General features: G+C 36.4%; 1 protein-coding gene across 1 annotated transcript; it reads left to right on the top strand.

The window, feature by feature from the left end:
- The first annotated feature begins 1,308 nt into the window (after positions 1-1,308).
- Positions 1,309-21,458, top strand: LOC134650830 (uncharacterized). Its single transcript, XM_063505763.1, has 16 exons — positions 1,309-1,437; positions 2,908-3,131; positions 5,476-5,712; positions 6,168-6,374; positions 6,664-6,837; positions 7,407-7,623; positions 7,966-8,204; positions 8,540-8,757; positions 10,904-10,941; positions 12,025-12,233; positions 12,567-12,806; positions 13,669-13,878; positions 14,907-15,074; positions 18,362-18,578; positions 19,400-19,638; positions 21,228-21,458. The coding sequence occupies exons 1-16, from the start codon at positions 1,404-1,406 to the stop codon at positions 21,456-21,458; spliced, it is 3,102 nt and encodes a 1,033-aa protein (XP_063361833.1). The 5' UTR covers positions 1,309-1,403.
- Positions 21,459-25,389: the final 3,931 nt, after the last annotated feature.

Genomic DNA, 25,389 nt, shown 5'->3' with positions numbered 1-25,389 from the left:
ACTGTATAGGTTTGAATCTTTTAAGGATTGCCATAGCTCATAGTTCATATGACATTCATATGTGCTTACTGCTCTTGAAGAGGTTATTGTTATTGTTTTCTCGAGAAGGTAAGTAAGCTTTACATTAGGTAATTCCCGACATTTCAAAAAGACAAAGAAATTGAGCGGTGATAACGTCAATCATGCGCTGATAAAGGATAGATACTGAAACTCTTGCGAATAAGAAGTTAGTAGATCTGTTGTGCTCGGCGTTCTGGGGAGTTCACATATTTAAAAAAACTTAGTACCTAATTGATGAAATAAGTGTCCGAGGTCAGTAAAAGCTTTTATTGTAAACGTCTTTTTTAACTAACTCCAATATTTTAGAAATATTTTTAGTGCTATTTTATTAAAATAATAATTTCATATGCACCTATTTATATGAACAATCAACGGATAATATAAATTAATTTAAAATACTACTTACAAAAAAAATGAACGTTTCGACACTTTCGACCAAACGCATCTGACCCCGATGCTATTCATAACTAAAATGCTTGGAAGTAATTTTTCACTTGCGTATGCTCGTAAATCTCTAGTTCCAACCGGGTGAATCCGAGTTGCCGTGTACCTTTATGATTTAGATTTATTGATACAATAATGATAAATAACAATATTAATTATGTACATTATTCAAATTGACTTTAGCGTATGATAAAGTTTTAATAAACTAGAACAAAAAATAGTAGGTACCTACCTAATTAATGTACAACTATAATTTTTAAACTGATCTGATTTGCATTTGTAGCCACCGCACGAAGCCTGCGTTGCGGATTTCTTACATATATATCTAGAGTTTTTTTCTTGAATAAACTATCTCTTTATTTTTAAACTCATTATTAATTTAGGTGTACCTACATCGAACGTGCCTAATACCTAATATTTTAATTAGGTACTAGATAAGTACCTATTCACTTGCGGGGTGCCGTGGTTCAAGGGCGGCACATGCGGTCAAGTTTTTTTTACAATAGCACCTATATTAAGGTACCTACTTTAATTGCCACTTGCATAATATATATTTTGACCGCTTTCGATTAACCAAGAACTGACACTGTTCGCGCAAACTAATTGTATTATTTGAGAAAAAAATCGTGACCGAATACCGTAAATGAGGAAATAAAAGAGTACCTAATAGTGCTCGCAGGGCTATGACGACAAGATGTTAAGCTGTAAAACAAGGAACCGAGTCTGCACAACGTTTTATCTTTCAGTACGCGTCCTATAGTCAACACCTCTACACATTTAGGTAACATCTGTGATAATACTTGAGTGCTTGCCTGATGTATCTACTCAGCAACCGTATGTCTCTATCGTAGTACATTGTGATGGGTTAGTTTTATTGTGTTTTTAGGTACAACTTCAACATGTTGACGGGTTGGAGGCTTGCTCTGTCAAAGTGTACGTATTTTTATAAAACTAAATATTTTTAAACATCCATAACTCAGGAACAAATATTCATCATAAACACACAAATAAATCCACTGGACCTCCAAATTTAGCGGCCGGTATCTAGTATGTACGCCATGCCTGGGTTAAGAATTCACATATTTATAACAAAAGTTTTCACCCTTGTGGACAATAGATAACAACAATACACTGAAAAATATTCCACAACCAGAATCCTGTTATCTAGAAACAGTATTGATTTGATATGGTGTATAAATTACACTTTATTTGTACACTAGCGACCCGCCCCGGCTTCGCACGGGTTAACAAATTACCTATACATAAACCTTCCTCTTGAATAACTCTATCTATTTAAAAAAACCGCAACAAAATCCGGTGCGTAGTTTTAAAGATCTAAGCATACATACAGACAGACAAACAGACAGCGGGAAGCGACTTTGTTTTTTACTATGCAGTGATAAAAATTATTCATCTTACGACATAATTGTAAATAACTCAAACATTTTGTATTTATTACGCTTAAATCTTTATTTTACACTGTAATAGTAAACTTGAACCAAGCCTCTAAGAACTAGACACAAAATCTTTTAGATAAACCACATCATACACGATACAATATTTTTGATTATCACTTTTTGAGATTTTAGTTGAAATAATTGCGTACCTATTCACAACTCTTAACTATCTAAGACACGTTCTTGTAGTATTGTGTGTATACAAATATTTTTCTAGTGCATCTTCTGTGCATCTCAGCAACGATTTTATCACACAGGTTAAGTCAGAAAATTTGCCTTTATAGCCCTTAACTTTATGGGTGTTGGTTGCACAGGAGACACGTGAAATCTATATTATCTCACATTTATAGACGACCCTATATCGCGGAATTTATTTGATTACCGTAAAATGGGGTGAGTAGGGTTCGCGGGGAGAGTTGGGTTATGAATGGGGAGAGAAGGGTTGAAAGGGGGGTGAGATGGGATTTTAAGGCTACTGCTACAAAAATAATGTATTCCAATTTAAAATGGAGCTATAGTAATATTCATAATAAAAAAAAAACGATCCAACAATCTTCCAAAATCACCTTTGTATAAAAACCCAACTCACCCCAAATACGATGGACTACGGGGTGAGGTGGGTTTTTCTGTGTATCGTCAAAGTTATGAAATGGAACTACCCAAAATAAAATAAAAACTAAAATACAAACGTCCGGAATACTTATTATATATACTATTCAGTTGGATATGTAAAAATAAAATATATGTTATCGAGGTTTAAATGTCAGTTTTGCACCTACTCACCCCATTTTACGGTACCTTTATTTTTACCGACGTTTCGACACAGGGTTCACTGGTCGTGTGTTATGTGTTATGTGTTCAAAACGCGAAAGTTTTAAATGTTATACGTGAATTTTATTCTATTTTATATATTCCATCGATGATACATTGTTATTATTGATTTCAGTATTTCTCATACCTCAGCGGTATGTGTTCGCAATCATGGCCCTGTTGGCGATCGCCAACGCTTACACGATGCGGGTGTGTCTCAACATGGCCATCACGCAGATGGTGAGGAAGACGACGGCGGTGGAGGGCGACCCGCATTACGACCCGAACGCATGCCCGGACCCGAGCACGGAGACCGTCGTGTCAGGAAACACGACCGCGGACACTTACTTTCAAAGCGAGGTAAGTTATCTTTTCTTTTGATATCAGCGACTCTGTCGAGGATGTACATCACCTCCTAATGGAATGTGTCCGGACTCGAGACAAGAGGGCGCAACTATTTCAAGATAGGGATTAGGCAGTAACGGATATTGGGGGTTTTCAATATATATTGGCGGAACGGGGTTTTCAATATATATTGGCGGAACCCCTGTCTAAAACAAAACTGCGAAATTCGTGTACAGTTTTTTTGATGTAATACAGAATTTAATACAGAATTTCAACGAGTGTTACTAAACAATTAGTAACACTCGTTGAAATTCTGTATTATACGGCCCAACGGAGCAGACATGTCTTATTGATAAAGGCTTCCTTTAAATATGTAAATTAAAAAGAAGTCTTAATTATCCATATAGAGTATCAGATATTAGGTACATATGTACATAGTGTAACATCGAACAGATTAAGTAAATGGGTACCCGGTACCTACAACTAAGTATCCGCCTAAGCAAAATAACATGGTCTTTGGTTTCAAACATTTAGAATACAAGTAAGTAGCATTGTCATATTTAGATCCGGTCAATATTATAGTCATCGTCACGTTTCTATGAAAATTACAACAAAATACTGAAACACGAGACACGTTTACAAACTAAACTTTTATTGTTTACTTTATCTTTTACGACGTAATTCATGTTTAACACAATTATCAATATTGTAGGTAGGTAGGTTCCTAGATGGTAATGGGAAAAACTATGTACAGTAAACAGTTATTTCCACTATGACTGAAATTGCGGTAAAGTTTAATATGCAGGTATTAGTAAGTTTTTCCTCTTTGATACTAAACCACCATAGGTCGATGAGCCTGAAAGACAATATGAGCATGTGTTGCACGTGACATTTTAATTGTATAGGTAAAGTAATTTCATACTGATTTTATGTCCCAATTTAAATTAATTAGCTGACGACCTACTTTAAAATAGTTTGTTTTCAAATATTCTGATATAGCTACAATATCACTACACAATATTTTTTATTTGTCTTCGAATTACTAGTACTACATGGACAGATTAATTACGAGAATATGACAATTGTCGGTAACAAATGATTTTGGTTCTAGATCCCCATTTACAAAATTTTATCGAAAAAATATTTATTAACGCCTGTTGCACATGCTAGGACAAAGTTACTCATAGATATTTTGCCGCATAAAAAAAATGAATGAAACGGATACATTTTATCGTAAACCTAAAAGTAGATATAATAACATTTCGTAATTTTGTTGAATTTAGAAACATGTCAGATGACTTTTAGGTATGTATTACAATACTCTGCGTATAATAATCAGTAATACAGGCTTAAAAAATACTGGCTGCATGTATGTTCCATGCTAACTACAATATATGACATAGTTTAGTGAAAATGACTGCCGTATTCGAACTTCAAGATATTCACAAGAGACGACACGTACTAGATCCATTCTAGATACGTTATAGTTTAGATCTCAACTAGTTCTCTTTTGCAGCGCAATTCGGGCAACCAGTGTCACTTTTACGATAGATCGTGTTAGATATCTATTAGATCTCTAAGTAATATCTTGTGGAAATCGTTCAAGAGTATCTCCAAAATCCGGAAATGTCAAATTTGACAGGTTAGATCTTAAACATATATTATCGTTATCGTATCTTGGCGATGTCTAAAAGATGTCTATTACAAAATCCGAATTGGGCCCTTAGTCAACTATAAAATGATCCAAATAAAGCGCTTAACGATATTGTTTTCTACGAGATAAATATATCTATGTGCTTATGATGACAATAAAATGAGACGTCTTCTGTACATCATAAGTTCATAAGTATCTAACAGAGGAATTATTCATTAAGCTTGTCTTATCGTTAACTACCGGTGTTTATTTTGATATGTAAATTGATAACATGAAGTTTGATTTGGTTTACATAAACATTATTTTACAATAAACGTAATATTTTGACTACCTACCTTTTGGAAATAGGTTTTTTTAGGGGCGCATAGTTTTTATATCTTCATTTCCGTTATATTATTTTTTAGATTGAGGAAACAAAACCGAACCGATTTTCACTTGAAGCATAGCTCTCACGTGTCACGTTTAGCTTCAAGCACTGAAAAACGTCAACTAAGTACCTAATTACCTATGAAGTCTTATAGCTTTTCGGCACATCGCCCATTAACATGTTACGTACCTACGCTTCTGCTTCAAGGGCCCACCAAAGAAATAGACATAACTACGTTAGCTCGAAACCTTAACTTCAACCTCTCTTTTTCGACGATCGATTGTTAGAAAAGTTTAAGATATATAACATCATTTTTCACCAATCTCTGACATTTACAGGAAATATTATTCGAATGGAGCGAAGCCACTCAAGGCCTGCTTCTCAGTGCATTCTACTACGGCTACGTCCTCACACACATTCCGGGGGGTATGCTGGCAGAGCGGTACGGAGGCAAATGGGTTCTCGGCTTGGGTCTCCTCTCTACCGCTGTTTGTACGTTCGTCACCCCTGTTGTGACTAAAATGGGAGGGGCACCGGCACTGTTCGCCTTGAGAGTTATTGAAGGGTTTGGTGAAGTAAGTGCCTTATAAAATTGTAATTGTTATGTTTTCTTTTAATGATATCAATACTAGCCAGATACAAACAGTTCAACGAAAGAGCTTTAATACAACTTTAGATCTACATATAAAATACAAAGGAACTTTTCTCCCGACATAATGTATTTATACTTTGACAAATATTTCACCTTGTTATTTACCCCCATAAAATAAAAAAGAAGTGTCCTATGCCTTCTCAAAAACTCGTACAGGCACCTGCTATAATATATTACACAACGAAGGCCTTAAAAATATCTGACACGATCTTGATTGTAGATCATAGGTAAGAGCGTGTCACATATTTTTGCGGCCTTCGGAGAGTATCATAATTATTGCAGGTGACTGTACTATCTCTATACGTTACTTCACGAGACAAAGGTAAAGTACAGTTAAGTACTTATGGTGGCAATAAGTAATTATGCTTTTATTTATAGGGTCCAACTATGCCTGCACTGATGTCAATGGTGTCCCGCTGGGCTCCAATGACTGAACGTGCGAGGATAGGTTCCATCGTGTTTGGAGGTGCTCAGATTGGGAACATTGCGGGGACGTTCTTCTCTGGAATAGTTTTAAGCGACGGGGTCTGGGACAACGTGTTTTACTTGTTCGGAGGATTGGGACTGCTTTGGTTTGCTCTTTGGGTAAGTGACGTTATAGATATATTTGTCAAATAGATAATAGATATCAGAAGACTGTCCAAGTATGTACTCATAATAATCTCAAACTTAACCTAGATTTATTTTTTCACGACCATGACCTGACGTCAGCTATCAGATGATAATGTTTTTTGGTATCTGATCGATAATATCGGAGACACTTGAATTGCCTTGGGATATGGAGCTTTTAGAGTTTTAGTCAGTTTTACACCTACGCAAATTTTATTAATAAATATTTCTGCTTAAAAATGTAAACAGATGATGTTGATTTCAGACAATCCTCTGCTACAGCACGCCTAACACTCACCCGTACATATCGGACAAGGAAAAGAAGTACTTAAACGAGAATGTAGCATCACTGATCAGCACCGCTGAACACGAGTTAGACCCAGTACCTTGGAAGGCGCTGTTGCGCTCCGTGCCATTGTGGGCTTTAATTATTGCGGGAGTAAGTTATTATTGGAGTTTCCCTAGCCTGAACACTTCATTTTTTCTCAGAACAACTATTTTTGCTATGAATCTTTGAAGTGCTAGCAGTTATAATCCAATCTAAATTTATGCCAATTTCCACAATTCAGAACATTTACCAAAAAACAAAACGACAGAATTTTTTTGTTTTTCACGAGAATCGCTTGAGAATTGCGACCTGTAGAGGCGAACATCCGGACATTAGAAAAGCGGTTCGCCAGAGTCAAAAAGGAGACCTTCGCTATCGCTTCGGTCAATAAAAATTTTACCAAGAAATATATACCTATCCATTAAATTAACAATAAATAGAGCTGAGTAAAAGTATAATTTCACCACCATCATACTATTTATAATGGAATTATAATTTAATGCCAGTTACGGCAAAGTTATGTACTACAGGGCCAGGCGAATTTAGGGAACTTAGTTTTGCCAACCCCAATTTTCAATGAACGGGACATTGATAACGGAATTTGTTTATTAACCCAGGAGTGAAGTTGTGAATGCATTAGGCGTGTGGTATATTTATTAACCCACTTTAATAACTGACAGGTCGGACACGATTGGGGATACTTCACAATGGTCACCGATCTCCCCAAGTACATGACGGACGTGCTGAAGTTCAACATCAAGGCAGCTGGGGTGTTGTCTTCCATGCCCTACGTCGCTATGTGGATAGCCGCCTTCTTCTTCGGGCTGATGTGTGACTTCTGTGTCAAACGAGGATATCACAGTATTCTAAATGCAAGAAAAATATATACTACAATAGGTACGTAGTCTTTTGTTTAAGCAATAATTTTGTTTAAACTACCTGTAGTACCTGTCTTTGTACTTGACGAACTTCTGGAACCAACATTATGTGTAAACTTGTGCACACTTGCTATTCAAATTGATGTTTTAAGAGCAAAATATAAGTCAGCATTGGTCGATGTATCTTATTGCAACAAGATTTACGAACATGGCCAGATAACAGCGTCGACGTTGTTAGGCTAATCTTGTTTAATTTGGCTTGTTTAATCTTGTTTTGGTTGGTGGCGACAATCAATCATTGAAACTGAATGTCACAAAAGCTTTGAAATATCATATTATATTAGTTATTGCTTTCTTCCAGCTGCCACGGGCCCCGGTATTTGCATCATCATGGCTTCGTACTCTGGCTGCGACACTACACTGGCCGTGTTCTGGTTCGTGGCAGCCATGACACTCATGGGCGCGTATTACAGCGGGATGAAGATAAACGCTCTGGACATCACGCCGAATTACGCTGGCACCACCACCGCCATGGTTAACGGCATAGCAGCTATATCTGCTATTATAACGCCGTATCTCATTGGCCTTTTGACTCCACAGGTAATTTGTTTTTACTAGTAACTAGTTCTTATTCATCCGTTACCAACTTCTATCGTTTTTTGGCTGATTTACAATAATAATTTATTTTTCAATTTGTATGTTTCGTGAAGTTAGTCTTTACCAGTGTATCTTGCATAAATATATTATTTTGCTTTTAGAACATAATCCTTGAATTTTCTTGTACTAGTCCAGTTACGATTGTTACGAATTTAAAGTGCAAGCTACTTATGTGTGTAACTCGAACATAGAACCCACGCCTAGAGACACCTTAACTGATATATTTAATGTCTCTGATAATATGTGTAGCTAAATAGTTTTTTTTCTGTTTGTTACAGTCGACGTTAGCGCAATGGCGGATAGCATTCTGGGTATGTCTCGCGGTGTTAGTGATCACCAATGTCATCTACCTCATCTGGGCGCAAGGAGAACCCCAATGGTGGGACGATGTCAAAAAGTACGGCTACCCTCCCAACTGGAAACATGGACCTCTGCCCACCAAGAAGAAAGACAGTGAAGCGCCAAATAGTGAAAGTAAAGACAAGCAGAAATATTGACTAAAATGACAATTAGTGTAATTATAAAATGGTTTTAAGTTATAGTTTAATTTCAAGAGAGGATTAAACACGTTTAACGATTTCTGGCCTTTATTTCACATACGTCAATTTATCTTGACTGAAGTTATATTCACTAACCAGATATTTATAGACTGTATGTAACATAAGTAGATACGTACCTAAGATGTGTAGAGGTATAATGTCTAAGAAAAAATCGTGCGCCGATTGAGGCAATTGACTTTTATGGCAGCCAAAGTTAGTAGACTCATCCAGCGCCATCTCCAGTAGCTGTCAAGTTCGACACAGAAAATAAAAATATTTTACAAGCTTTTATTTACTTTCATCTGTCCCGTTATCTGTAATCAAATCTTGCAAGTTAAATTTGATCCACTTCCCGGTTTCCGATTGATTGAGCTGAAATTTTACATACACATGTAAGTCGGGTGACAATGCAATATTACGGTACCATCGAGCTGATCTGATGATGGAGACAGGAGGTGGCCATAGGAACTCTGTGATGAAACAACGCAACCTAATTGTGTTAGGGGTTTTTAGAATTATCTCGATGAGTATTAGTTGTCTGTCATAAGAAAAGTACAGTCAGCGATAAAAGCTTGTACCAAAAATGAAATTTTTGCTAAAAACTTTTAAAGAACATAGGCATCTTTTGTGCTACTATTTACTAAGTTCCGTTGAATCTAACAATTTGCAGATTCTCTGGGCTGTAATGTGTTGCACCTCATGTGGCTGCAGTATGTGCCGCCCTAGGTGACTAGGTGAGTAGTGGTAGTATTTAGGTTAGTACACATGCAAATGTGTAGATTAGTGGCTTTTAAAATGAGGTAGTTTTTATATAAAAGTTTGGCCAGCCAAATGAACCAGTACAAAAATAAATGCTACATTCAGTACCACAACCCAAAAAAATGTTTCATTTATGTTCAGTTGACCGCAAGTGTGAGAAAGACAGTTAAAATAAGTTTGTTTCGATTTTGGTTACGCAACGTGTATCTCCTTGTTTTTTTTTTAATATTATTACGAGTAACACTCTAAAAGTGTCGTTCTATTTTAGACTTTATTGCTTCAAATATGTACTTCAAAATTGATGCGAGTAAGATAATTTATTTTGAGATTGAATACCATAACAGCGTGAAAAGGGAGTTGAATGTTTTTAACGGCTCTTATTGGACTTTAAACTAGATTATTACTTATAATAAATAAAATAAAAAATAGGTAAATTGGTGTCCATTTCAAATTTGAAGGTTATGACACGTAGGTATAGTTTTTTAACTATACCAACTGAGGCTTATGCCTCAGTTGGTATAGGTAGTGGAGGAATGCGCTCACAGCCTCACGATCATATTGGGGTCTAATGCCTACTATTAACTAATTCAAAATGAGATCTTTACGACAAATAGAACACTAACTTAAAAATTGTTCGATAGATGACAGCTTATCACATCTGCGCTCCATAATTTTTCATCTTATCAGACTTAACAATTTATCTAAAGTCTGTTTGAGAGCACGTTATCAGATCCTATTGCAGATATGCTTAGTGACAATTGGCACCACACGTTTCGATATTGTTGTGATGTTGTGTGTGTGATGGTTTACGAATGATGTGTGACAATTTTTAGATAGGTATAGATCTAAAAAAGCGTTGAGTGCGTTTACCAGATAGTGAACGAGTAAATAATTATTTTTGTGTAAGAAAGGAGTGAAGGTATGAAGTAATACATAATACGATGTAAATAAATACGACTTATGGCCACTTGCACCATTCCACTAATCCGAGGTTAACCGGTTAAACCTGGAGTTACCATGGTTACCAGTACAATTTGATACTGGTTTAACGGTTTAACCGCTTAACCGGTTAATGGGATGGTGCAAGTGGGCCTAAGTATAAAGTTAATTTGTTAAACTGTTTTAGATATTTTAACACTTTCTTAAAATATTTGAATCATAATAAATAAACACATATTTTTTTCTTTGAAGCCTGCTATCCTGCTGCCTGCTATCTGCTTTAGGAATCAGGATACGGTCGAGTTACATAGTGAACTCGACTGTAACTTTTAATCATTTTAGAATGATTGGCAGTTTGGCTGCGAGTGAAGTATTATTTTGCCGATACACCAGTATTTGAGGCAGTATGACCCTTACAGGATGGAGACTAATATTAAATCGAAGTAAGTGAATATTAATTGTTCTTTATCTGATTTCCTTCGATGTATACATATGTAGAAGCACGAACAAACTATTTAGTGGATATAAATGTGTCATTTCAAATTAAAAAATATGCTGAGAGATTGCTTATGTTTTTATTTATCTTCACTTTAAATTGTAACTCGCTATTATTAAGTCCTACGGGTGACCTGCGGGCTCAGCATGGTTCCATTTTTATCGACTATCACTATGCCCGTCACTTTCGCACTTACATACTTGTTAGAACGTGACAGGCATGGTGACAAACGATAAAAATGCGACCGTGCTACTAGGGCTGCATATGCGTATGCAGTCACGATAACGTATACAATTTCTGGCTTTTCTAGATCTTGGTTTCAATTGGTGTCATTGGTTTGATCCTCATAAATATAGGATCTATAAACAACATGCGTGTTGCAGTATCTAGTATTTTTTTTAACTAGCTCTTTTTAATCTTACTATAGGTACCTAACTATTAGTTAAGTAATATTTATGCACCTTAGAACTATTGTGCCATATTTGGGAGGCTTTACGTTAGCTAACCTAGCCAAGAACCAATTACTGAACCAATTATGTGCATCCAGTATATTATGTGGGTCCAGTTACTGAAATAGGTAGCGGGTCAAAGATGCCGATATTTGGCTCCTGAATGCAAAATAATGAATAAATGTGGATTACAAAGCAGCCTTTGGAAGTTCAGACTCATAAAGAGAATAAATTCCGTAGGACTTTTGCATTCCTCAGTGACATTAATTTAGATTAAAAGAGCCATGTTGAGCATCCCATTCAAATTCACTGTATTGTTAAATCGTCTATTTGACTCCGAAATACAAAAGGTTGTAAAAAAATATTTTAGATTTTTTTTATGATCTTTTTATTTTGCTATTTTTAACCATTATCATCCTCTTTTACTAACCTTTTGAGGTTCTTCTGTATGGCTGTCTCTCCATCTGTCTGCGGACTCTCAAACTGGAATTCAATAATACTTAAAAAGTGGAAAGTTGAAATTTTACCACTTTTTTCTTGCTGTGTACAATCATTATAAACCATATCAGTATTTTTTTCAGTAATGATCATACCCCAGCGCTATGTCCTCGGTGTCTTGGGTCTATTTGCATTAGCGAACTCTTTCACAATGCGGGTCTGTCTCAGCATGACGATCACGCAGATGGTAACGCACACGGCTTCCACTGAACACATAATTGGTGAAACTTGTCCTGACATATCGAACGTTACTTCCAGAGGGGCTCCTAATGTGACGTTGATGATATATGAGGTAGGAAGGCGAATTAACCTATAATACTTACATTCAGGTAACTTTATTATGCACGGGTAACATTGTACGGTCTTTATTACAATTATAATTAATCAAACGACATTAAAACAATACAGTTAACTCACGCATTCTCAAATGCGACTTACGATATGAATATTTGACCTGCTAGCATGAGTTGCGTTGTCGCACGACTTCATACCTACTTGTAGTCGCGATTGACGTACCTATAGAGTCGCGCGCGACAATGAAATTCATGCTAGTAGGTCTGGTCAGTTAGACACAAATTTTATTTTAAAAAATTTAATTAGTTTGAGGTCTTATTGTATATTTCAGCGTCGAGAAAAATATGACTGGAGCGAAGCTACCCAGGGATTCTTGCTTAGTGCCTTTTATTATGGATACGTGCTGACTCACCTGCCCGGCGCTCTTCTGGCAGAGAAGTTTGGCGGAAAATGGACTGTTGGGCTCGGTCTGTTGACTACGTCTGTGGCCACCGTACTCACCCCGTGGGCTGTCGCTCTCGGAGGCGCTGTCGGGTTGTTTATAATCCGCGTTATTGAGGGAATGGGAGAGGTAACTACAACCTAAACTAAAACTTTTTAAATTATTGAAAAAAAAAGTGATTCCTATTTTTATCCAGATTGGCGGAAAAGTACAAACGACAGGGTTGAGTAGAGGAAAAGAGGGGAGGCCTTTGCCCAGCAGTGGGATACCTACTAAACCAGGCTAAAAATAAATGTGATGAGATTATTCAATGTTATGTTCACCTTATGAGTCTGTGGCGGAAGAACACGCTTCCACCCCGCGATATGAACTTTGTTCTCTCGTGTATTGGATAAGTTTTGTTTGCAGTTGTTTGACTTGCTTCACACAGGAAGTTCATAAATTACTCTTCTTCTCTAATTATTAAGAGCCCATCAACGTGCATATTAGCGCCACTGCTAAATAATCGTGATTATTTCAATTTAACGAAAGATATTTAAAAAAAGGGGACCGGTACGTACTGTATCTTGTAGGTATTAAAGTACCTTTTGATTACATCAAACCAGTTTCTATGTTACTGAATTCGTCAATCTATAAACTCAAAAAAAAACGGCCGTTATAACTTTGGACGCATAGAATGACGAATCCTGCAACATAAAATTTAGTTTGATGTATTCAAAAGTTACTTTAATACAAGATACAGTACGTAGCGGCCCCCTTTTTTAAATATATTTCGTTAAATTTAAATAATCGCGATTATTTAGCAGTGGCGCTAGTGTGCACGTTGATGGATTCTTAACTGACTTTAAAAATTAAATTTCAATTTGATTGTAATTTTTCGATGTTCAATGCTACCTTTTAAATTCGTTTGTTTTAAAGAAATTCTTTAGACATATGACAGTAGGTATTATAAAAAAATATGTAAGTAAGTAATCTTTATATTTTGTTTTAGGGCCCAGTAACACCAGCTTTTGTACTGTTATTAGCGCGATGGGTACCCCCGTCGGAGCGGTCTCGATTTGGCGCTATGATATTCGGTGGCGCCCAAATTGGTAACATTTTTGGGCCCTACATCTCAGGATTGCTGCTGAATAATGGCGGAGATTGGGCAAACGTGTTCTATGTGTTTGGAGGATTGGGGATAGTATGGTTCATATTCTGGGTAAGACTTTACTTTTAACTAAACTTGTAAATATATAAGTAGGTATGTAATTTTCAAACGAGAGCCAAAATTAAATGAGTAATATCTATCTAGACGATGGATAAGCCAGGATAATGTTATGTTTAATCATGTAAAAAATATAAAATAGATATACCTAGACATATTGTGTAAGGCATATATAAGTGTAGGTAGTACTTAACTTTGCAGGTAAATAAGTTTAGAATTTGTTAATAATACTTAGTTTAAAGCGCTGGTGGCCTAGCGGTAAGAGCGTGCGACTTGCAATCCGGAGGTCGCGGGTTCGAACCCCGGCTCGTACCAATGAGTTTTTCGGAACTTATGTACGAAATATCATTTGATATTTACCAGTCGCTTTTCGGTGAAGGAAAACATCGTGAGGAAACCGGACTAATCCCAATACGGGCCTAGTTTACCCTCTGGGTTGGAAGGTCAGGTGGCAGTCGCTTTCGTAAAAACTAGTGCCCACGCCAATTACTGGGATTAGTTGCCAAGCGGACCCCAGGCTCCCATGAGCCGTGGCCAAAATGCCGGGACAACGTGAGGAAGATGATGACTTAGTTTAAAAATTTGATAAATACTAAATTATGACGCAATTCAATTGTAAAAAAAAAAATTCTATAAAATTGAGAACTTTTATATTTAATTAAGGAAACTAGGTCTAACTTTAAAATGCAAGGTTTAATTATCACCATAGGTCGGCGGGGTGTGCTATTTTCCTTATAATAAGACGTAAGACATATCAAATTATAAGGTTAATAGTAGACTACGGAAAAAAACTGCAACACTGCGTGCATATAAGTAGATGTATGTAGTTAACCTAGTATGTAGTTAGTTAGTAATTAGTTTAGTATAGTACTTAGACATAAGTTTTAGTTTTATTCTTATCATAAGTTAATTTTTTTTGTCACGATATGGTTTTCCAATAAAGTTTTTATCTATCTATCTATCTATGTAAGACAACAAGTTATCAGTTCCATTGTATTCAATGTATTGTAAATCGATTCCAGAGCCTCTTGTGCTACAGCACCCCAAACACCCATCCGTACATATCGGATCGGGAGCGGGACTACTTGAAAGAGAGCGTCATCGCATCCGGTCTGCACAGGAAACTGGACCCGGTGCCATTTAAGGCTCTGTTGAGATCGCCGCCGCTTTGGGCCCTCGTCGCTGCCGCTGTAAGTATTTTTTCTTGATTATGTTTATATGTCAACAACGCATGATTTAACTAACCAGCTTAGGGTTTTGCACTGGTTTTGGAAGACATTGAGTGAAACGGTTTAATATTTTAATTATGAATAAAAATATTGTTATTGTTATTTTGGCGAGTCGACTACCGAAACCACTTTTTTCAGCGTAACGCGGATAACAAATGAATCCAAGGAGCAGCATAAGCAGTTAGAGCAGGCTTGTTCTATTTTAAGTACCATTCAAAGTATTGTTAAATAATATAGTTACAACCAAGTACATTCATTCGCTACATAGAGTCGTAAAAGTTTACACTTACACACAAATATCTTCGGTGCGAATAAAAAAATCGCTATGTGTTTTTTTACGATTTTTTGATTTTCGCATATTCTAATTCCTTTTTTAATTTCCCGTCGACCTATATCAATATTTTTTTTATAGATATATTAGTTTTGAAAATAACTAACAAAATTTGTACAAAAAAATAGCTATGTGATTTTTTTTGCACATAACGAAATTAAATGCCTTGTTTTCCGTCGAGGGTGATGGCGATATAATGTTGCACATGGCGATTTATTGACCCTAAAATCAGCTATGTATCATTTCTCGTGCTACGTTACTTTGGCAACAAATCGCTATGTGTAAACTTTACACATGACGATTTTAAATGAACCAAATTTAAGTCGCTATATAGCAAAATTCTAGTTGAAATAATTTATACTGTAAAAATTTACGAAAAAAACTGTTTATTTTCTGCATAAGTATCATGTAAAAACCATTGATCTACCAGAAAAAAAATACAGGTGCAACAAATATATTAGAAACAGGAAAATAAACAGTTTTTTTGTTTTCCTGTAAAGTAGCTAAAATACATGGCGATTTTTTTATTCGCACCGACGATATTTAGGTACTAAAGCAATGTTAAATTTTCGCTTGAAAAAATATTATTTTCTTAGCAATATTGCTTATGCATGCTCCATAAATAAACACCCTAGTACAAAGTATTTTCCTCATCCTTATTAGCATAAATAACTGTGGAAACAAGCGTACCTTTATTACAGGGTACTTCCACCGCTTACCGAGTGTAAAGCCCTTGTGACCAGTATACGTAAGATCCCCGACCACACAATGCGATTATATATTTCTGGTTCATAGTTATACTGGTTCATCTAGCATAATGAATAGTTAGGTTTTTAACCCTTATCTTGGCATTGTAACACCCGTGATACATGGAACTTAAAAAAATCTAGCATGTTAACTTTATTACCTAAGAAAATATTTCTGCCATAAATATGTCGAGCTACCCTCCTTTACTATAGAAAAAAATAATGGAGACAAGTGCCATTGTAAATTAATTAGTAATAATCAACACGGCGCCGCGGAAACAACAAATTTCGTTTCGTAATGGAAGTTTTGCACTTATTTCTTAGATTAATATGTATTTTCCCATAATATACATTTTGATGCATTAACTATCTGTTAGTGCATAAATATTTCTATTGCGGTTGAATTTTAAAACATTTAATACACAGAATCTTACATGAAACTGTTATGTATTATATTTGATATATTTCCAAGAACTCAGAAATATACATGTCAAAAGGATTGTATTACATTTAATACATTGCCTAGTTGTCATCAAAATAGGTTTACATGTTTTTAAATATTTTTATATATTTGTGGGGTTACAAAACATGTTTCAAATATGTCATATTAGTTGTCGTATTATTTAGTTACTGAACTTTGATTTTTTTAAAGTACTAGATGTTTTTTAACTGGATATTCGTACGCTCTGTAGCATTTATGCTACGCCGTAGCTCGTAGCACGGAAAATTTTGTATATGCCCAAAAATGCCCCCTAAGTTAAAAAAAATTTTTTTTTTAGCTTTTATTTATTTGTTAACTTTTCCTTTTTGACACAACTTCTTGTTGACGACTTTTTGGAAGCTTTACGGGATCAAACTTTTCTCCCATGTGATCAGAGGGCCTACCGCGAACCACGTTCGACGTGTTGCCGCCCTGTCACACTTACGTACGAATTTACAAGTCCGACAGAGAGCCAACACGTCGAACGTGGTTCGCGGTAGGCCCTCTGGTATTTGTAAATATAATTTATTTTTACAGGTATAATAGTTATCTGATGCTTTAGATTGCGTTTAATAAGCAATAAATGATGATTTCTGTGGCACTACATGTTTTATTTTTATTAAAATCCACATTTTCTTTTAAAAAGTAGGTAACTGATTTGTCGAGGGATTGGCATTGTATCAAATATGATACATATGATTTTCCGAAACTGGGAAAACTTGGATTTTTTTCCTTATTTTTTTATAGTCTAGTATGCTCAATAGGTGACCAAAATCTAAAAAAAATATTATATTTAAGATATTTTGAGCCTTGCCAAGATAAGGGTTAAATGCGAGGAAGACGATGTGGAAATGTAATAACATTATGCTCATTTTGCATAAAATTATTGATATTGCTTTATTGTCACGATGTAAGATAGTTTATCGCGTGCAAACGAAATATAAAATTATAAAACGAAATCTATCAAATTTTAATTTGCTCTTTTTAGGGCTCTTATACTTGCGCCATGTTCATATGTCTGTTCGTCCTCTGCTTAGCTCACTGATCGTTACTGCTAGATAGCTGCAATTTAGCATGGGTACGATAAAAACAAAGTTGTAAAATATAAAATAATAAGAACAAAAACAAAAACTAAGAAAGAAACCCTACACGTCTTTCAAAACGAACATGGGTCTTCTAAAAACATTTTTAAATAATCACTCTCCTACATTCGAACCATGGGTCCAATAAATCTGCGCATTTCGGTTTTTCTTTAGGCATTGCCACTATAAATACTAAAAACCGGCCAAGTGCGAGTCGGACTCGCGCACGGAGGGTTCCGCACCATCAACAAAAAATAGAGCAAAGCAAGCAAAAAAACAAGCAAAAAACGGTCACCCATCCAAGTACTGACCCCGCCCGACGTTGCTTAACTTCGGTCAAAAATCACGTTTGTTGTATGGGAGCCCCACTTAAATCTTTATTTTATTCTGTTTTTAGTATTTGTTGTTATAGCGGCAACAGAAATACATCATCTGTGAAAATTTGAAAACTGTCTAGCTATCACGGTTCGTGAGATACAGCCTGGTGACAGACGGACGGACGGACGGACGGACGGACAGCGGAGTCTTAGTAATAGGGTCCCGTTTTTACCCTTTGGGTACGGAACCCTAAAAACTATCTGTATACCTCACAAATAGTAATACCGCAGATCGGGCACGATTGGGGCTACTTCACAATGATCACCGACCTCCCCAAGTATTTCTCCGACGTGCTCCGCTTCAACATCAAAGAGACCGGCCTCATGTCCGCCTTGCCCTACATGGCTATGTATGTCTCCTCGTTTCTGATGGCTGGCCTGTGCGATCTGTGCATCAAGAAGAAATGGCACAGCATCAGCACGGGCAGGAAGATATACACCACCCTATGTAAGCATTGAAATATTATTACTATAGAGAAGCCATACCAAACAATGAAATTGACGCAATCGCAATCTGTACCACGCGAACAAAACGTCGTAACCGCCGTAAAATTCAAGGCGCTTACGTGTTTAGGTCGCGAGACTTATGATCCGGTTCTATGTTTTGTTGTCAAAACAACATCAACTCATATGGTTCTGTGTGCCGGTTGAAAATTTTAAGTCACAAAGGTTAGAGAGATATTCGGATTGCGACGCAGCAGCGTTACCTACTGCTGCAGCGTTGCTGGTTTAGTGTTGTGGCTGCGGAAAAACGAAACGTTATAGTCAATTCCTCAATAAACTGCGTTGCTACATAGCTGTTGCGATTAGAACGTTTCTGTTAAGGAAATGGACAGTGACATCGCAATTTTCCTGCTACTGCAGTCGCCATCCGAATTCCACCTTCAAAAGAACAATTCTTTGTCATGATGTTATATTAGAATAATTTAAAATTTTACCTAGCAGCACGAACTATAATGCTTCAATAACATTGACTTTCATGGTATGTACAATGTACATACCATAACATATTTAATTTTCAGAGAACTTTCCTCCCGGACCACAATTCATACATACAGAATACAACAAATGTTTTATCTAAATCTATTTTTCATTTTCTAAGATAAAAGGTTTATCGATTAGTCGTTCATTGTCAATTAGATGTGAGTGTGTGTGTGTAATTTTGCATAAATGCGTGATTACTCTTCCTTCCTTAGAAAAACATTGCAATTTGACCCCTAAGTCTCATCCATAGTAGTAGGTCAGACTAAGGAAAACGTTTTTCCGCAGCCTCTTCCGTGCCGGCAGTTTTTATCATGCTGGCCTCGTACTCGGGTTGCAACCGCGCGAAGGCCGTCGGCCTCTTCATAGCGTCCATGGTTTTCATGGCAGGCTTCTATAGCAGCGTCAAGATCAACGCAATGGACATCGCGCCGAACTACGCAGGGACGTGCTCTGCATTTGCTAATGGAATCGCGGCGATTTCTGGCATGATTACGCCTTATTTGATCGGATTGTTGACTCCTGATGTAAGTATCATTCTAGTTTTTACACCAGCTACAACCGAGTATAAATTCGTTGCTTCTTTATATCGTTCAAGGTGTTCAGTTAGGTTTCTACACTTTCTACCCATAACAGTGCAAAGATTGGGTCGCGATAAGTCCCAAGCCTCACTGGATCTGCTTTTTGACTAGTAATGTACCTTTAGATTCTAACCCAGATTGGAACTACACAGACGTTAACAGTTGACTTTCGAACCTCAGATAAATATAATGTCACAGTTTAGTACCATTCAGTGTGAAAAGGAACGTTAAGCCGCCGATCTCAGCTCTCGTACGATAGAAGCCATTAAGCTGGAGAGCCTTTAGGTGGTTTGAGAACTTTTAGTAGTGAAACAGCCCATTCACTGAGCAAAATCCAATAATATTGCATCTAGTTTTACCTCTAGTTAAGTATTAAGTTAGATCATTATTTTTTAACTATAATAATTCTCAATTCTTTCTTAATTAAATTTCTTGAATTTAAGTAACCAAGCGGTTAGAAAACCTTTTTACCTTTTTAGATGTAATGAGGAGGAGTAGTTTTAATTTTACGGTACAAATTACTATCATATCCGGTGTTTAGTTACGCTCTCGATGTGCCGGTTAAAAAATAGTTTTTATCTTAAAAGTTCGTGAACTGGCAAAGTGCTTATTGCGAGGACGATTTGATGACTGATTGAGTTCCGGGTGAAAATTAGCGAAACGAAATTTCCTATTCCGCTTCACATCACTGGGTAATGTAAGACTAACCGCCGATTTTTTAGAGCTAGTGTGCTGAAGGTTACATTTAAAGAAAATCCTTAAGCATTCAACACAAGGGAATCTCTGAATTTAAAGTTTTTAGTAGCACACAAACATGTGATGCACCTTTATAGCAAACGACCTTGGATCACGGTATATATGTATGAGTACCTACTAATAATATATATACAACGTGTTACATCAGCCACTGAAAGTGGGGTGGGTACTCGATGATAGGATAGGATGGTGGGATAGGTCATACCGAACAACTTTTACTATGGGACCAACCCCGAAATTGCGATAAGAAAATTGTCACTCCCATATTAAGATATCAACATCAGCTAGCCAAAATGTATGGGTGAGCCAATTTTTTTTCGCGTATTGGTCCTATAGTAAAAGTTGCTCGGTATGACCTATACAACGTGTACCTATCCCACTTTCAGTGGGTGGTGTGACACCTTGTATATGTGTACTATATAATGTTTAATCAGTCAATATTAATTTTACTGGTACTTAAAATAAACGTCAAGATGAAAATTGTTTATCGGTAACAATTTATTTGTACATGTCCCTTAGGCAAATTTAAGTTTCGTTCGCGTTTTAAATAAACGATTGTTACTTGTCTATGCTGACTAGGCACCATTAATTAAAAAAATATTAATAATAATGTACTATGGGACTCTACGTGTTGGCTTCGGCTCCGCGCACGCCTCTCAATGATCCGGAACACCATTGTTCCGTGATGGGAAAGAAATACATGTAATAAAATCAATAACATAGGTTTAAGCTAGGGTAAGTACATGAACTGACTAGGATCCGTTTTTTTATTCTTTCAGCAAACAATAGGACAGTGGCGTATTGCATTCTGGACAGTATTCGCGGTGCTAATAGGCACTAATATCATTTACTTGATCTGGGGAAGCGGTGAACCTCAGTGGTGGGATGATGTGGACAAGTACGGATATCCTCCAGATTGGAAACATGGCCTGCTGAAGAAACGACCTCCAGAAACTGAAAAGAAGATAGTGTGCCCGAAGCATGATCATTCACCCGTCTCGACTGACTGAAATTGAGTACCTATACAAACATTTGTTTAGTTCTATGTCCGTGACTAATGTACCATACTCTTCGTTAAACATGAAAACGATTTGCTACTAGATTGTAAATAAAATAAGCGTTTCCCAGGCTGTTATATGATTTAGTTGCCTTCTTTGTATGAGTGTTTTTAATAAAATTATTAAAAAGATCGTGTTAAAATAAGTTCCAAATGTTTTACCAATTTACCTGTAGTCACTATAGGACACTTGTATAATATCACTCAAGCAGGTATACAACAATTCTCAGAAATAAAATAGATCAGATAAAGTTGGATATTGTGCAATATTTTAAACGATTTCATATTATATCATAGAATTCTAATCAAATGATCGTTCTGACGTGACTTTTCAAGATATAAATGTTAACAATTTATAGGCAATTAGGCAGTCATGTGTCGTCAGTAAATGTGATTTACTAAGGACCATTAAAAATAATAATAAATCGTAAGAATCGTAAGAGAACTGCGTTATGGATTACAATTTTATGACCCGGTTTACCTTATTAAATGTCTTTTGAATCATTGACATTCTACGATCGTATAGCAAATTGACATTTCTTTAACATTCATTAGGTACGTACCGTAAAACGGGGTGAGTAGGTTTCGCGGGGAGAGGTGGGTTATGAATGGGGAGAGAAGGTTTGAGAGGGGGGTGAGAAGGGATTTTAAGGCTACAGCTACAAAAATAATGTATTTCAATTTAAAATGGAGCTATAGTAATACGCATAATAAAAAAATGGATCCAACAATCTTCCAAAATCACCTTTGTATAAAACCCCTCTCACCCCAAATACGAGGCACTACGGGGTGAGGTGGGTTTTTCTCTTTATCGTCAAAGTTATGAAATGGAACTACCCAAAATAAAATAAAAACTAAAATACAAACGTCCGGAACACTTATTGTATACACCATTCAGTTTTCATATGTAAAAATAAAATGTTATCGAAGTTTGAATTTCAGTTTTGACTCTACTCACCCCATTTTACGGTAACCTAACCTAAACCCGTGTACAATATTTTCCTAATTGCAAGTTAGTCTGTAGTACAGTTCTCAGGTAAACCATTAGTAGAATCTGTTTTGGCTCATGTATTAGTCATAATTATAATATCCATATCCTCTATTATTGTAAGCTCTTTGTTTACCAATAAAAGAAAATAACAGATAAAAATAAACCAGTCTTACTGATTGCGCAAAGCTGCTAGGAATCTTGAGATCCCACATGATGACAGATGTGCAAGTTGCGGAAAGTTTCCATAAAATTCTATAAATTCTCGGAAATTTCATGAAAATTACACTAGGAAATATAGGAAATTTAAATTTAAAATTGGAATGTTTCAATTCTCATACAATAATGTAAGAAATTTTCCTACGTTAAATTTCCGAAACATTTCGCAATTTTGGAAAGTTTCCTTAGGCACATCAGTACCACATAATTCCTAGCAGCTTTGCGTAATCAGTAAGTAACTGAACTTACACACTTTACAGTTACACGGGTCCTTTTGAGCGTCCGACTTTCTTGCGGTTTATGAGTGGCTGGAATAAAACCCAAGTTTCTCCCTATCAGGTCACTGGGTCGAATATGATTACGTCTTATTCGACTTGTTTTAATACTCTTCACATGCTGACCATATGGTTGCTCATAAAAATGTAAATCAAAGTACCTACACCGAAGAGCTCCATATAAAGTGTCTAAATGAAAGCTCTTAAAGATCATATGGGATGTTAAATATTACATATGGGATGTTTTCTTTTTTGGGCTAACTGAGCACTTCACCTAATTTGAAAATGGCCAATCGGTATTGTATGATAATACTAAATTAATAGTAGGTTTTCAGTTTAATGCTTACACTTACAAAGTTGCTCACTCTGATTTTACTTAAAATAATTTGTCATTGAAATAAAAAGGAGATAAATTCTACATGACATTAAAACTCTCCAAAGGGCCTCTACGTGTTGGATCTATATCCCCACGGAAGTGAGACTATCAAAAGACCGGGATTTAAAGACCCGTGAAATCTAAGGAGATAAACATGTCGTAGGAAGGACACTCCTATCCTACGTATATCACAGAATGCCTAAGTTAAGCCTTATGTTGATAGTACTTAGACATTTCGCCGTTTATTTACAGAAGAGACTAATAAACGGCTAAACGAGATTGTGTTTGTTATACTAATATTCTTAGTCTTATTTATTTACAGTACGACCTTCGCGTACTTAATCGAGATGCAAGCATTTTATTCAAACACTTAATCATAACGCAATGATTGCTTTCGCACGATCATGTTGATCAAACTAAAATGGACTCTCCGCATTGCAACTAAAATGTAATTTTTCTTGTCAAGAACTGGCGCTAATAGTTCGTAAAATATTACTTTAATAGCCTTGCAGCGACCTTCGTAGGTACTTCATCAATATGCGTTTGAAATAGTATGTTTTTAAAGTAGCCTCAATTTGGGCGTTCTATTAATGAGACCACGTGTGATTCGCAAAAGGTCAGGGTTGGCATTCCTACGCTATATCATTATATAGCATCGCTATAGCATTCGCTTTGAGCAAACTAGCGTAATGTGATCTACGATTGTAAGAGACCGGAAGGTAGAATAAGACAGGATCACGGAGTCGAATGTTCGCCTGCGCGTGGAGGTGATGAGAATATGGGATCAGGCCCCTATTTCACCACGGTGACAAGTGCGACAATATTGTCGACATCACTGTTACTGACGTCACAGGCCTCCATAGACTACGGTAACCGCTTACCATCGGACGGGCGGTGTGCTTGTTTGCCACCAACATATTCATTAAAAAAAACTCCATTATATCGCCAATAAATAAGTACTTATTTTACGAAGCTAATGACAATTGTCACAAGAAACACGACGATTGTCACGAAATTCCGAAAGTTCTATTAAATCGTGTGACAATTGTCATCATCATCATAAACTTCGAAAGAGAAATACCTGTTTTTTGCCGATGTAATAAAGTTTTTTTAAATAATACAATGATAGTGGCAAACAGGAATACGGCCCGCCCAATGGTAAGCGGTAACCGTAGCTCATGGATGCATGTGACGTCAGCAACAGTGACAGTTGTCGAATTGTCGCACCTGTCGCCATGGTGAAATAGGGGCCAGGTGTGCCTTTCGCGGTGAAGGCCGGTATGTGATTGACCACTGTGTCTGCATAAGTTTATGCTGATGGCGTGCATTTTATGCGCGCAGATTAATGTCACAGAACGTGTAGATATAATTATAAGCGGATATAAAAGTATTATAATTAAATAAGTCAAGACTACCAATCGCCCTTGTAGAAAACGCGTTCAGTTAGATACTCGTAGCAGTTAAAGTGGCTTAGCAGGAAGAGTGGCCACAGCATTGTTGTAGAGTTAATCAGGGCGTGTGTTGATATTTTGGAACAATTATCTACTTGTGCTGTTGTATGTATTTATCAATTCTTTGCGGTAGACAGTATTTCTGATTTCTGCTATATATAAATTATCATTATTTGTGGAACATTACAGTGCCTGTTTTACATGCATATTATACTCAGTGATCTTAAACAGTTGTGTTTGTCGACAGCTGAAATTACGACGGTCCTATTTATAAACTACTCCTTTATCTCTTAATTTATTAATACTAAACTTTATCTTTTAATGCGAATAAACTACAAACTTGAAGCCTCTTAAAGGTTATTTAAACATAGGTATAATCGTCCTCACGTGTTGAAGTGTGATCTTTGTTAGACACGGCGTGCAAGCCTTAATATGCACCTAGTCATTTTCATGGCGTTTGACTCGATATAAACCAGTATAGTGGGAATCTTACGAGTGGTATAAAGTACTTGTTATCAGAGATCAAATGCTATTCTGGTTGTACTGAGACGACCGTATGTTGGCGATCGACACGC

The sequence above is a fragment of the Cydia amplana genome, chromosome 9, assembly GCF_948474715.1.
Source record: "Cydia amplana chromosome 9, ilCydAmpl1.1, whole genome shotgun sequence".
In the NCBI taxonomy this organism is placed as follows: Eukaryota; Metazoa; Arthropoda; class Insecta; order Lepidoptera; family Tortricidae; genus Cydia; species Cydia amplana.
This window is presented reverse-complemented; position numbering and strand designations above follow the sequence as displayed.

Coding starts and splice junctions, on each gene's coding strand:
- LOC134650830 (XM_063505763.1), top strand. CDS start 1,404: ATGTTGACGGGTTGGAGGCTTGCTCTGTCAAAGT. Junction 12,234..12,566: donor TGACGTTGATGATATATGAG/GTAGGAAGGCGA, acceptor TGTATATTTCAG/CGTCGAGAAAAATATGACTG. Junction 15,075..18,361: donor GGGCCCTCGTCGCTGCCGCT/GTAAGTATTTTT, acceptor GTAATACCGCAG/ATCGGGCACGATTGGGGCTA.